The 14,888-nt window shown below is 39.1% G+C and overlaps 1 protein-coding gene across 1 annotated transcript in view; it reads right to left on the bottom strand.

The window, feature by feature from the left end:
• Positions 1-387: 387 nt before the first annotated feature.
• Positions 388-14,888, bottom strand: part of COMMD1 (copper metabolism domain containing 1) — a 134,776-nt gene continuing 120,275 nt past the window's right edge. Inside the window, exon 2 of the mRNA XM_029911898.1 lies at positions 388-529. Coding sequence (XP_029767758.1) covers positions 422-529 — 108 coding nt within the window. The 3' untranslated portion in view covers positions 388-421. The remainder of the gene's footprint in view (positions 530-14,888) is intronic.

Here is a 14,888-nt window from a genome sequence, read left to right as displayed (position 1 = left end):
CTGAGCAGCCATTAGATTGTCTGTCTTTTTCCCCTGCCACATGGCCGTTCAGTTTCCCTTGGATACTGACTGCAGCCCAATATTTATCTCAAGAGTCAGAGTAGTCAGAAGATGACTCGACAAATCATTAAGAGGCATGAAAAGGAAAGCCACACTACTCTAACATGTAGGGCTTGATTATGCACAGCCTTGCTCAGCTGTTATGCAGTTAGGCAAGTAGCCCCATTGAATCCAATGGGATTTCTTGTTTGAGTAAGTGCTCACAAGTGTCAGAGTGGCACAACCGAGCCCACAATATTTTATTTTATGATTAAATATCACTAGAATATTGATAACAATTTCATATATAAAAATAGAAATTATTAACAAGTACTAAGGCCAGCTATGTTCTGAGTCACAATCTCTTTATTTATCTTAACAGTCAGGTGGTCTGCGTCAGCGCCGTTATGCTCTCTTCAATCTCTGACAGTTTCTTCAGCATTTGAGTCACCTTGGCCTCATCAAATTCCAAACACAGAAATTCAGATTCCTAGAAAATAAAAGGAGAAGAATGACATTTAGTTAAGTAAAAACATTGTTCTTGGTGAAGAAAAACTGTATAGGTCAGCACGATTGCTGGAGGGGACACTGAATTTCATTGTGGGAGATCCCCACAATACTTGACATCACAGAACAGTTATGCCTACAGACAATTAAGCAGCAGCACTGATTCGCTCTGAAAGGCCGGGTCACACCATTCACAAATATAGTTATTCTCAAGTGGGGTATAAACCAGGATAAACCAAGTGGAAGGGATCTTGTCAGGGACAGAGAGAATAAACACACAAAAAAATAAAATGTTTCTAACCATGTGGAATTAGTTGTTAAAAATCAGCAGGAAAAAGACCTCAGGAGATTTCTCTCCCATCAGTTCTACTCATCAATATATCTGAGTTGGATAAAGTTCCTTGTATAATTTGGAAGATAACATTTAGATATAGCAAGTGTACCTGGCTGCATTGTACATGCAAGTCCAGGTGAAGCTGCACCAATGGTAGAGAAACACTGGGAAATAATTACAAAAATGCTAGTGCAGACACAGCTACTCTGCAGTGTGATTGGGACTGCACATCAGACGCTAAGGTCAGAAATAAAACAAGAGTGAAAAGAGAAATCATGGGGGTTGTACTTTTATATTACAAACCTCTGATGCCTTGAAATGCTCCATTTTAAAAAACAAAGCAAACCCTATATTCAAATACAGTAATAACTTCTTATACCATGAAGGGAGTGCTCTTTTTTGAGGAGAAAGATTAGGATATTCAGCCTTCCAGGCACTCTGACTCACTGAATAGCCAGGAGTTCTTTATATCAATATACCTACAGCACAGTTTACTAAGAATGGAAGGGCAGCCTCAACTCTGATTTTTTTTTTAAATCAGTTAGACTAAAACCTCTACCATTACTTCAAAATACCTTTGTTTTAACATTTAGTATTTTCCAAACTTAATTCTATGCACTTAACTGATTATTTAACAGAGAAGATCAAATCACCAGAAAAATGCAACTTGAAAGATGTCTGAAGTTGGTTATCTAAATTTCAGAAAGGCATTACATGAATTTAAAACAACGAACAGATTGTTTTTCATATGCACATGAAAGCAACTTCACTACTTGCTTTCTTTTTTTAATACAAGAATCTTTACTGGTTTTTCAAGGAGAAAAAAAGGTAGAGAGAAGTGCAAGCAAAAGAAAATATATACACAAAAGTTAGCTTGTTTATTAGCAGCACAGAACAATCGAAGAGAACACACAAAACTTAATCATAAAAGAGAAATAAGTGAAATGACAGAACCTGATTTTTAGTACGTCAGGCACACAACTGCGTGACTGCAATGGTGTACTGAAATTGCACCTGGAATAATGACAATTGCACATATAAATCAGGGATGTGGGCTCAATTGTACAATTTGCACACACATTTAGGTAACTGCAATTGTGCCACTGAATTTTTGAAAATCAGACCCTAAAATTTTAAAGTGTTACTTAACTCTACATTTATCATGTTGTTGCCTCTTCATCCCCCCAGCTCACTTAATGGTAACTTCTCTGTTACAGCTCTCTCTATTGGACAGTTCCTTCTGCATACATTGTTTTAGATTTGCACTTTCTAAAACTGATTAATTTATTTATTTAAATTGCTACTTAAACTCATTTTGCATCCTTATTTGTTAATTTAACCCAACAAACCAAGAATACACAACCCAGAATCAGGCTGTATATTAGCATGCTGCTCCTCTGATAATCCTCTACAACTTCTGTTTTTTAAAAATAAAACTTTTTACTGATTTTGATTCAAACAGTGCAGTGCCATGATAGTCAGAACTGAATTCATATTGGTTCAGGAGTCACAAGACAACTACAAATAAATACCCCAACCCAACAAATAATTAAGCACAACACTTTTCAACAAAACCTATTTTAGCGTTAATGTAATATTTTTATTTAACTATTCAGGTCTAGTATCTTCAACAAAGACTTCTCAATATGATTTTTATCAAGATGACAGCTCAGTAATTTGAAAAAAGAAATTGTATAAATAGGTTTGAAGGCTAGGACTGGGCATTGAAGACAACCTCCCACAATTTATTGCTATATTTTGCAATGCCTATTAATGACACATTTCACAGAAAATACTTCGGCACCCTGGAACCACATATAAAATACATACACCCTTATGGAGCAAAGTTAAATTTGATCAGTCTGTGGTATTAAAATGTTTGGTATGGAATTTGACAGCTTATCTCCACTTGGCATTGTGCTCTGTTGCAGCTTCTTTACTAGTTAGAGTGCACTGGAAAAAATCCAGGTCTCTCACACTTGAAAATGCAGTTAGAATTGTATGAGATTTCCTCATGCTCATGGTGGAAGAGTGAACAAGATAATTCATAACTTCGTAGGCATTTTGATTAGTAAACCATCTTGAGAAGATAGCGTTGCAAATGATCAGTTATGTAATCATCTGAGGCTTTATAGTTGCTCCTGATGGGGGTAAACTAACATTTACATGTGCAAGCATAGGCAATATGCAATTCAAATCCACAGCTTTTGGTATAACCACTACAAATTGGAACATATAAAGCCAATTTCTACTTAAAGAAAAATATACTTCCAAGCCTTAGACCGCAAAGCTTTACTACTTTTTGTCTTTCTCAAATACACCAAAGAAATAATTTTGTGCACATCTACAAAAAAGTCCACTATGTCACAGATCATGTTATAGTCTTGACTGTGTAAATAAGATCAAACCACCTTTTAAACATGTTACCAACCGGTTTCACAGCTTTGATCTCTAAAACCAAAACCAAAACACACACTAACAAAACCATTAACAAAGTTCTATTTTGACATTTTAGAGAATCTGACTAAGCCATGCTATAGTCCTGGGGTAGGGAGACCAGATAGCAGCTGTGAAAAAATGGGACAGGGGGTGGGGGTTAATAGGCACCTATATAAGAAAAAGTCCCAAAAAACAGGATTGTCCCTATAAAAACGGGACATCTGATTACCCTATTCTGGGGTGAAATCCTGGCCCCACTGAACTCAATGGCAAAACTTTCATTGACTTCAGTGGGCCTGGGATTTCACTTTTTAAAGAACAGAGCCACAATTATGCAATTAGAGCTTCACTGAACACTACTTATATCAATAGGTGTCCACACAGATGCAAAAGATCTGTCTGTGCAGATCCAACTGTGGATCAGGGCCTAGGCCTGTAACACAGCTCACCTACATGGTCAGTGTGAGGAACTGAGCCCATGGTTCCTGTATCAAGGAGCTTAGTCGAAAAGGCAAAGGAGGAGACCCACAGGATGCTGATAGCTTGGAATAATGGGGCAGTGATGGCTTTATCTTACCGTGGGCTAGCACGCCTATGCCTTCTGGAAGTGATGTGAAGGAGAAAGTATGCACAGTAAATGGTCCTAGATTTTTTACATACTTTTATTACTGTATTGTAAACTGTTGGAGCTACCAAATGAATGCCATCTCCCCCTTGGAGTATGATAAAGGACCATACAGTATAGGTCACAATAGTACTGCACTGAAAGGTGACATGCAAATAGGACAAAAGAAGTTGGGCTCTTTTGACTTCACTATGATATATAAAGGTGGGCCATCTCTCTTTTTAAATAACAGTTGCTTAGAAACAGATGTAGTTAAATTTCTAAGGTATTTAGGCCTTGTTTACATAGCAAAGGTTTTGCAGTAAAACCTAAGGTATGAATTTAAACTGATACAATTATGCCAATATAACCACCCTCCTCTCCCCTCCCTTTGTGATGACAAACTTATTCCAGTGTTAGAATGAGTTTTTTTTCCAGTTTAGGTTTTGTCACTTGGAAAAGAAGTTTAAGTTAACTGAAAAAAGTCATCTTTTATACCAGAATAAGTGTCTACATGGTGTAACTATGCCAGTGTTAATATAGCTAGCATATCTTTTAAAACTTTCGCATGTAGATAAGGCCTGAGTTAAATCAGAATAATTATTTTTATTTAGACAAGGCCTGAAACCTGAGCAACTGAGAGGAGCAGGGTTTTTGAATTAGTCTGGTGTTGGTTTTTGTTTTTAATAGAAAACCTATTTAACTCAAATTTTTGACAACCATTGGAGGAAAAATTGCTTTCTTTGTGAAAGACTCAATCCTCATCCCTTCATTTCAGAGCTAAAAAAATTTGTAGTTCAATTATTTAATGCCCTAAAAAGTCATTCAGTAAAGAATGGGAAAGCAAATTTGATATCTCTGATATTTCTTAGGTAAAACAAGGAGCAGAAAAAAAAAAGTGGTTTCATATGTATTTGACATATAAAGCCTGGTTAAGGATGTCTGAAGAAGCTCTGAGGCATGGCTAAAGTTGATTATTAGGCCTGTGAGACAGAGGCCTGGATTTCAACTGAGGTCTTAATCAAAGAAACAGAGGGTATGTCTACATTGCAATTAAAAACTCACGGCTGGCCTGTGCCAGCTGGCTCGGGCTAAGGGGAGTGTGCATGTACTTTGGCTACGTCTGAGGCAGCGCAGGACAGCTGTCCATGTTTTCCCAGAATACACTGATACAAACACAGTTAGGCACCATGGTAGATGCACAGATGCATAAACTTGTGTTGTGAAAATAGCTGCTGTGTGGGCACAACTCAACCTTGTTTGTTGCAACTTGAACAGAGGAGAATGTCATGGCCTGGTTTCCGAGGTCATGGCACTCCTTTTAGCACAAGTGATGTTTCATAGACTTTAATATGAATCACGGACTTTGCAAAAGATGGAACTGATTTAGCTTCTTTAACTTCACCATATATTTTCTTCTTTTTGCCAATTTTTTTTGCAGACATTAGTATCTCTTTTTGAAATGCTGGCTTGACTGGGATTTCTTTGAGACCTCACCCCTGGCTGCATAAGGTAAAAACTCAAATACGAAGTGCAACAGGAAAGCCCCCAAACATCTTGTTGCTCTACGTTAGAGATTAAGAACCAGCATTAACTTTTGACTTTCCTCTAGCTCTTGTTACCAAAAACTGTAAGTGGTTTTAAAAAGCACTAGCAGTTAAAAAGTGGTTTTACATTCACACTTAATGACAAGAAATACATTATTAATTTCTGTTATCTCTATTTATTAATTGTGTGTAATACTACAGTACACAGAATGCTTTTCTGACAGTAAAGTGGAATTGTGGAAATCAGGATTTCGTTAAAAGGCAATATAAAAAGTGCTTGAGTTCAGAAGTATTGTCCTTTGTTCCAGTCTCAAGTCAAAGTAGTCAGTAGTAAGTGATTAATAGGAGAAATAAGTTGATAATTTTTCATTGTAATGTGATGCAGGAAAGGCTGAACCAAGCAATCACTTCTGTACATTACTCTAGATGTATTCATTTATTGCATCTCCTTTGCTGAAGTCAGATTCCTTTATGGCTAAGCAACAAATAATCATCAGTAATTCTTTAAACTTTAAGCAATATCGTCAATTTATCCAGCTACACACTCAACCCAGCAGAAGAGTCTGTCCTATCTCGGGGACTCTCTTTTTGCCCCAGCACCCCCACGAACATGATACAGTTCTGCGGTGATCTGGAAGCCTACTTTCGCCGCCTCCGACTCAAAGAATACTTTCAAGATAACACTGAACAGCGCACTGATACACAGATACCCTCCCACAAACAACACAGGAAGAAGAACTCCACATGGACTCCTCCTGAGGGTCGAAATGACAGTCTGGACCTATACATAGAATGCTTCCGCCGACGTGCACAGGCAGAAATTCTGGAAAAACAACATCGCTTGCCTCATAACCTAAGTCGTGCAGAACGCAATGCCATCTACAGCCTCAGAAACCACCCTGACATTATCATCAAAGAGGCTGATAAAGGAGGTGCTGTTGTCATCATGAACAGGTCTGACTACCAGAAGGAGGCTGCCAGACAACTCTCCAATACCAAATTCTACAGGCCACTTTCCTCAGATCCCACTGAGGAATACACTAAGGCTTGGTCTACACTTACCCCCCAAGTCGAAGTAAGGTACGCAAATTCAGCTACGTGAATAACGTAGCTGAATTCGACATACCTTACTTCGAACTTACCGCGGTTCAGACGCGGTCCACACGCGGCAGGCAGGCTCCCCGTTGACTCCACGGTACTCCTCTCGTTGAGCTGGAGTACCGCAGTCGACGGCGAGCACTTCCTGGTTCGATTTATCGCGTCCAGACCAGACGCGATAAATCGAACCAGGAAGTTCGATTTCCAGCCGCCGAACTAGCGGCTAAGTATAGACCAGCCCTAAGAAACTGCACCATCTACTCAGGACACTCCCTACACTAACACAGGAACAAATCAACTTACCCTTAGAGCCCCGACCGGGGTTATTCTATCTACTACCTAAAATCCACAAACCTGGAAATCCTGGATGCCCCATCATCTCGGGCATTGGCACTCTCACTGAAGGACTGTCTGGATATGTGGACTCCCTACTCAGACCCTACGCTACCAGCACTCCCAGCTATCTCCGTGACACCACAGATTTCCTGAGAAAACTACAATGCATTGGTGACCTCCCAGAAAACACCATCCTAGCCACCATGGATGTAGAGGCTCTCTACACAAACATCCCACACACAGATGGAATACAAGCTGTCAGGAACAGTATCCCTGATGACACAGCACAACTTATTGCTGAGCTCTGTGACTTTATCCTCACGCACAATTATTTCAAATTTGGTGACAATATATACCTCCAGACCAGTGGCACCGCTATGGGCACCCGCATGGCCCCACAATATGCCAACATTTTTATGGCTGACCTGGAACAACGCTTCCTCAGCTCTCGTCCACTCATGCCCCTTCTCTACCTACGCTATATTGATGACATCTTCATCATCTGGACCCATGGGAAGGAGACCCTGGAAGAATTCCACCATGATTTCAACAGCTTCCACCCCACCATCAACCTCAGCCTGGACCAATCTACACGGGAGGTCCACTTCCTAGACACCACCGTACAAATAAGCGATGGCCACATTAACACCACCCTATACCGAAAACCCACCGACCGCTACGCCTACCTTCATGCCTCCAGCTTCCACCCCGGTCACACCACACGATCCATCGTCTACAGCCAAGCACTGAGGTACAATTGCATCTGCTCCAACCCCTCAGACAGAGACCAACACCTACAAGATCTTCACCAAGCATTCTCAAAACTACGATACCCACACAAGGAAATAAAGAAACAAATCAACAGAGCCAGACGTGTACCCAGAAGCCTCCTGCTACAAGACAGGCCCAAAAAAGAAACCAACAGAACTCCACAGGCCATCACCTACAGTCCTCAGCTTAAACCTCTCCAACGCATCATCAGTGATCTACAACCCATCCTGGACAATGATCCCTCACTTTCACAGACCTCGGGAGGCAGGCCAGTCCTCGCCCACAGACAACCCGCCAACCTTAAGCATATTCTCACCAGCAACCACGTACCGCACCATAACAACTCTAACTCAGGAACCAACCCATGCAACAAACCTCAATGTCAACTCTGCCCACATATCTACACCAGCAACACCATCACTGGACCTAACCAGATCAGCTACAACATCACCGGCTCATTCACCTGCATGTCCACCAATGTTACATATGCCATCATGTGCCAGCAATGCCCCTCTGCTATGTACATTGGCCAAACTGGACAGTCACTACGCAAGAGGATAAATGGACACAAATCAGATATCAGGAATGGCAATATACAAAAACCTGTAGGAGAACACTTCAACCTCCCTGGCCGCACAATAGCAGATGTAAAGGTAGCCATCTTACAGCAAAAAAACTTCAGGACCAGACTCCAAAGAGAAACTGCTGAGCTCCAGTTCATTTGCAAATTTGACACCATCAGATCAGGATTAAACAAAGACTGTGAATGGTTATCCAACTACAGAAGCAGTTTCTCCTCCCTTGGTGTTCACACCTTAACTGCTAGCAGAGCACCTCACCCTCCCTGATTGAACTAACCTCGTTATCTCCATACTAATTTATACCTGCCTCTGGAGATTTCCATTACTTGCATCTGAAGAAGTGAGGTTCTTACCCACGAAAGCTTATGCTCCCAATACTTCTGTTAGTCTTAAAGGTGCCACAGGACCCTCTGTTACTCTTTAAACTTGGATACCATTTTTCCTTCAATACCAAAGAGTGATTTACAATCAATCAAGCCTCACAAGACTTCTGTAAATTGGAAAGTATAACCATTTTACAGACTAATAAATAGAGGCACAGATATTAAAATGATTTGTTTAGCAGGGCGTGGTAACAAGAACGCGGGAGTATCAGCTTCAAGACCCTTGCACTGTATCATAGCTAGGACAGTAAAAATGAGAAGAATAATTCCAAAACAATATAATAAAATTCTGCCAAAACATGTGACCAAGGAAAACATTTTAGAGGAGTGTCCCAGAGCATGGATCACAGGGTCTTAAATTAAGGATGGCTATGATTCGTTTCCAGGAGTTTGTGTGCAGGTTAGTCTGTCCCCAATCCTGCCATCAAGCTTTTGCAAGTAGACAGCTGCCCACTGCATGGATCCTCCTGTGAGGATTATATTGAAAGATCAGGGCCTCTGTCCTTTTGGTCTACTTCCCAGCCCTATTCTAGTGAACAAATCTGTACTGAAATAAATAGTACAAGAACCTGCCCTTGGAATGTTTCAGATGTAAGCACTGCTTACATTTCTATTTCAAATTTAAGTGGAATTATATTTAGAAACAAGAAGATATACAAATAGAAACTCATGCTTAGTATGAGCTAACTGACCATTACCTATCTTTAAACAGAATTATCAGCATCATCGGGTTTAGCTAAATTTATGCCTGGCAAATGACTTTCTTCTAAATATTAAAATAAGGGACCAGGAATCTGGCTTGTGTACGGCCAGCAGGCCTGGACCCTGGTGGTAAACCAGTGAGCAATTAGTACTTGATGTGTATTTTAAACAAAGCTTACTTTCAGTACAAACACTTGAGTCAAGTTTGCATCAAAACAGCTAGTTGGGGGTAGATAAAACGATTATAGAATTCAAGCCACACAAATGTATAGTTGAAAATAGTACAGCAAGTCACTAATACATCATATGATTCTGTTCTTTGTGATCATCACGTACCAATATGTACTTCTAGCAAACACTTAAGTGACTGAAATGTCCAAAGAAATATTCATCTCCCATAGCAACGTCTAGAAGCAGAAGCAAATATCAGAATGTTAGTTTCCAGGGTATTAAGTTAAACAGAGAAAGAAGATGTTTAAACCATAAATCCAGTATACAAAATGACTATCAGCTGATGCATTCAATGGACTGTTCACATTGGCTTAACAGAAGATAGACCTATTAAAAATATCACGTAACTTGATTAAGTAAGAAGTTTATAGATGTAATTGGATGTATTCTAGCTTAGCAGCATGTGTTAGTTTAGCGGAAAGAATTTCAAACAACATTTGAAAGTTTCTGTGTGTCATATCTTCTAGAAATGTACTACTTAAATCTATTTTAATAATTTTACAGAGGCATGGGAGAGGTGATCGTATAAGCAAGACCTCATATCACATCTAGGTGATTAGCTGGGTGGGAAAATGGTTACATCAACTATATATTCTATAATGCACTATACAGTTAACACCTGATTCAAAAGAAAAGCTAGGCACACAATGTAAATACACACATTTAAATGAACTTGCACAATCATTTACATATATATCATAACCTTCTGAATGGCATATACCAACACTCGTATCTCAGAAGTAGGTAGTCATGGGTTCCATTTTCACTTGGGGATGAGGACTCTCATGTAATACCAAAACTACGGTGATTTTATCTTGCCACCAGATATGCATAATGGCTCCAATGTGCTGTTTACAGAATCACAGAAATGTAGGGCTGGACGGGATCTTGAGACGTCATCTAGTCCACCCTCTTGTACTGCAGCAGGACAGAGTACACCTAGACCGTCCCTGACAGGTGGTTGTCAAACCTGTTCTTAAAAACCTCCAGTGATGGCGATTCTACAACCTCTCTTAGAAACCTATTCCAGTAATTAACTATCCATATAGTAGGAAGTTTTCCTAATATCTAACCTGAAATCTTCCTTGCTGCGCATTAAGCCCATTACTTCTTATCCTAGCTTTAGTGGACATTGAGAACAACTTTATGACAGCCCTCTTTGCAACAACCTTTTACATATTTGGAGACGTATCAGGCCCCTCCTCCTTATTCTTGTTTTCTCAAGACTAAAACATGCCCAATTTTTTCAACTTTCCTCATAGGTCAGGTTTTCTAAACCTCTTATTATTGATGCACTCCTCTGGACTCTCTCCAATTTGTCCAAATCTTTCTTAAAATATAGTGTCCAGTCCTGGACACAGAACTCCAACTGAGGCCTCACCAGTGCTGAGTACAGCGGGACAATTACCTCCCATTTCCTATGTACGACACTCCTGTTAATACACCTCAGAATGACATTTGCCTTTTTTGCAACAGTATCACATTGTTGGCTCATATTCAATTTGTGATCCACTATAACTCCCAGATCCTTGTCAGCAGAACCACTGCCTAGCCATTTATTTCCCATTTTGTATTTGTGTATTTGATTTTTCCTTCCTAAGTGCAGTACTTTATCCTTGTCTTGACTGAATGTCATCTTGTTGATTTCCGACCAATTCTCCAATTTGTCAAGATGGTTTTGAGTTCTAATCCCCTCCCGACTTCTTGTCATCTGCAAATTTTATAATCATACTCTCTACTCCATTATCCAAGTCATTAATGAAAATGTTGAATACCACCAGACTCAGGACAGACCTCTGTGGGACCCCACTAGATATGTCCTCCCAGTTTGACAGTGAACCATTGATAACTATTGTTTGAATATGTTTTTTCACCCAGTTATGCACTCACCTTATAGTAATTTCATCTAGAGTCTAGACCACATTTCTCTAGTTTGCTTATGATAATGTTATGTGGTACTGTCTCAAAAACCTTACTAAAATCAAACTATATCACAACATATGAAATTTTCCCAGCATTTTCATGTGCTGGTGATGAAACGTGTCTTTATTTCAGAGCTGTGGAGTTAGGTACATGTCACTATTTCATGATGCAATATTACCAAGGTGTAGCTGGGTACATTAGTAAATCTGAGGGTATTCCATTAGAAGCTGGACTTTTCCATCTCTTTTAACCCCCTCTTCCCAAATAGGCTGTATCAGCATGTCTTCCTGTAATGGTGGCTGTCCTAATCGACTTAGAGCTTCATTCCTGATGGTCATTGGTTCTCCAGCTGTAGTTTACAGCCCTTGCTGGCAAGCTGGCTGGTCACATGATGCTGTTTCGTCTCATTTCCAGTTGCTAAATTGGATAAGACGACTGATTTACATACACAAATACTGTTCTAATATTACTTTCCATGTAAACAATTCCTGTAGCTACCACAGGAATGTTATGCAATCATAAGTGAGCTTTGCTCAGTCCTCTCACACACCCCGGGAGTGGAAGATTACCCAGTCTTGACTCTGCATAGCTACACAGAGACTGCTAACTACTGCTCTGCTGAGTTCATTTTGCCTGAGGATACCTGTCATCCTTAACGGATCACAACCACAACAAATGGATGTAAAAGAATAGATAAAAACATAAGTTGTCATGACAATGTACAGTAAAGTGTGGAAGGTACCCTGAAAAGGGAAAAAATATTAATTGTGCCCACTTTTGCTTTTTCCCAATTCAGGATGAGAGTAGCAAGCGCCTAGTTTCAAATGTGATAAGTGGGGATATTTATGTTCATGAGCATGCTGCATTTTTCCTGTTTAAATGTTCAGATAAAATGCACCCAATAAATGGTAAAAACTAAAAACCATGCTTTGCCTCGGGTTGCCTCTCATAAGGCTCACGCTGGTGCGGCATGATGTAATATGAGGACGTTGCATCACATCATGATCACATTGCAGGCCTCAAACGTTATTTTAGGATCCATTACTATCCTGCAAGATATAGCAGGATGTGGGATGACCACATCAAAATTTGGATAATCCCAGAAAACTGGGATGGCAATTCTATTTGCCCAGTTGGCTTGATATGAACACATTTCTGACACAACTTGACTCTTTGTTTATAATCAAATTTAGAGCTATTTTTATAATAAGCTTTGAATTGTGACATTCAAAACCCCTAAGGTAAAGTGCAATGCATTTCCATAATTCTTCATCCAACAGACACAATGAGTACAAACACTTGGTATTCAGAGGATCTCCCAGTTTCTCTTTATTTTGGAATTACATGAACTGAGACTCTCTTAAGCTAACAATTATTATGTCAGCACAGGAAAAAAGTTACCTCTATTTCAGATTTTTTTTAATTCTTTTAATGTAGAATCAATCATGTAATATCACAGATTAAATAGAAAAGATTGCAGAGGTTGGAGAAATTCCAGGAGCACAAGGCTATTGGGTATTGTGCAGTAAATGTAATTTAACTGCTTTTATGTTATTAATTTATTGAAAATGTTCCATCTATCATTTTGAGCCTTAAATGACAGATTTACGAGTATGTGCACACACATTAACCTTCTCATGCTTGTACCTCTCATAATGTCCCACTAACTTTATGTAGGGAAAATTTTGCTCCCATCAAAGTGTTACAGGAAAACGCCACTGTATCATAAAATAGATTTTAATCAGCATATCTAATTACAAAGAAAAAAATATAATTAAATGTTATATAAAATAAAGAATTAAACAGAACGCTGACATCTTAACAGTTTGATGCTGAAAAGTTAGTTTTTGTTTGTTATGCTCTTTTTGAATCTATGACTATTTCATATGTGAGTTTATTATTATTTTCACCCCTTGCCATCTTCCTATTTTGGAGATCATATTTAACCTGTTGCGATTTCCTTTTTTAAATAGTTGCTCACTCCTATATCGAATTTTTACCTTAGGTGAATCCTTATGCCCTGCTACCAGAATAGTGGCCTGTTTCATCTCCTCTCCCAATTCCTTTCACTGAGGATTTCTTATGCATTCTCCTAACTAAAGAAAAAAATGAAATCAAACCACGTGTATGTAAATGGGAAGCCTGATAACAAACAAGTCATGTATGCATAATGTCCAAACCAGTTTATTATCTTGCATTTGTGATTATCCATCTCATGTTTCTTTTCATTACTGAAAAGGGACCTGAGTCATAACTACTGTGAATACCTGCTTCCAGATGTTGCCAGGACACTGTTAATTCATTATTGATTGAGATTAGCTGAATCTTTGGATTAGCTGTTTTGGACAAAAATGTCCTTCTCAAGAGCATAAAGCAATAGTGTTAGTACGTCAGAAATAGCATGAATAATAAGCCAGTCTTCTAGATATAGGATAATTATTCTGGAAAATGGAAAAATTATAGTCAAAATTTATGATGGTGGCTCATACCAGAGGTTCAGATAATGGATATGTATAAACATCAACAGAATGCCAATTCAATCCTCATATTAAAGTACCATTTGAAACCAACTTATTTTTATTGTGAAAATTGTGTGTGGTCGCTATTGTTAGGTACAATATTACAGCATTTTAAAAAATGGTAAATAAAGCACTGTGAGATTCCAGCAATAATCTTTTATGTCGGCATAACTGATCGATCATGAGAACGGCCATACTAAGTCAGACCAAGGGTCCATCTAGCCCCGTATCCTGTCTTCCGACAGTGGCCAGTGCCAGGTGCCCCAGAGGGAATGAACAGAACAGGTAATCACCAAGTGATCAATCTGTTGCCCATTCCCAGCTTCTGGCAAACAGAGGCTAGGGACACCATCCCTGTCCATCCTGGCTAATAACCACTGATGGACCTATCCTCCATGAACTTATCTAGTTCCTTTTTGAAGGTCACTTAAATTCTTTTTTGTTAAGCTTGCTTTCTTGGATCTCCATGCCTACCTACTGATATGCTCAATCAGTTGGCAGAATTGCTGAGTAAAATCATTTCCCAATGCTGCTTGGATGACTTATTTAAGTAAGTGTGGAAATTACGTCAAGTATAGAATCAAGATGCAGTAAAACTAGAACTATTCCTTTTTATGAATAAACCATTCAGTGTCTATAAGAGAACTCCTTCTGGAGTATGACTTTTCTGTATAACAGATCATAAATACTGCTCTGTATTTTACATTCTACAACTTTTGCCTCAGATGGGAAATGAGGTTATCACTGTCAAAATCACAGGATCAAGGCTAGGTTCTTTAAAAAAAAAAATTATAGCACCTTCCATCTAAGCATCTCAAAATGCTTTAAAGCATTAGGGTGAAATTCACCCATGCAGAAAACCCACAAGAGCCTA

The sequence above is a fragment of the Terrapene carolina genome, unplaced genomic scaffold, assembly GCF_002925995.2.
Source record: "Terrapene carolina triunguis isolate 2854851 unplaced genomic scaffold, T_m_triunguis-2.0 Scaffold132, whole genome shotgun sequence".
NCBI classification, from domain to species: Eukaryota; Metazoa; Chordata; order Testudines; family Emydidae; genus Terrapene; species Terrapene triunguis.
Note: the sequence above shows the minus strand (reverse complement) of the source record. Positions and strands in the feature narration are given on the sequence as shown.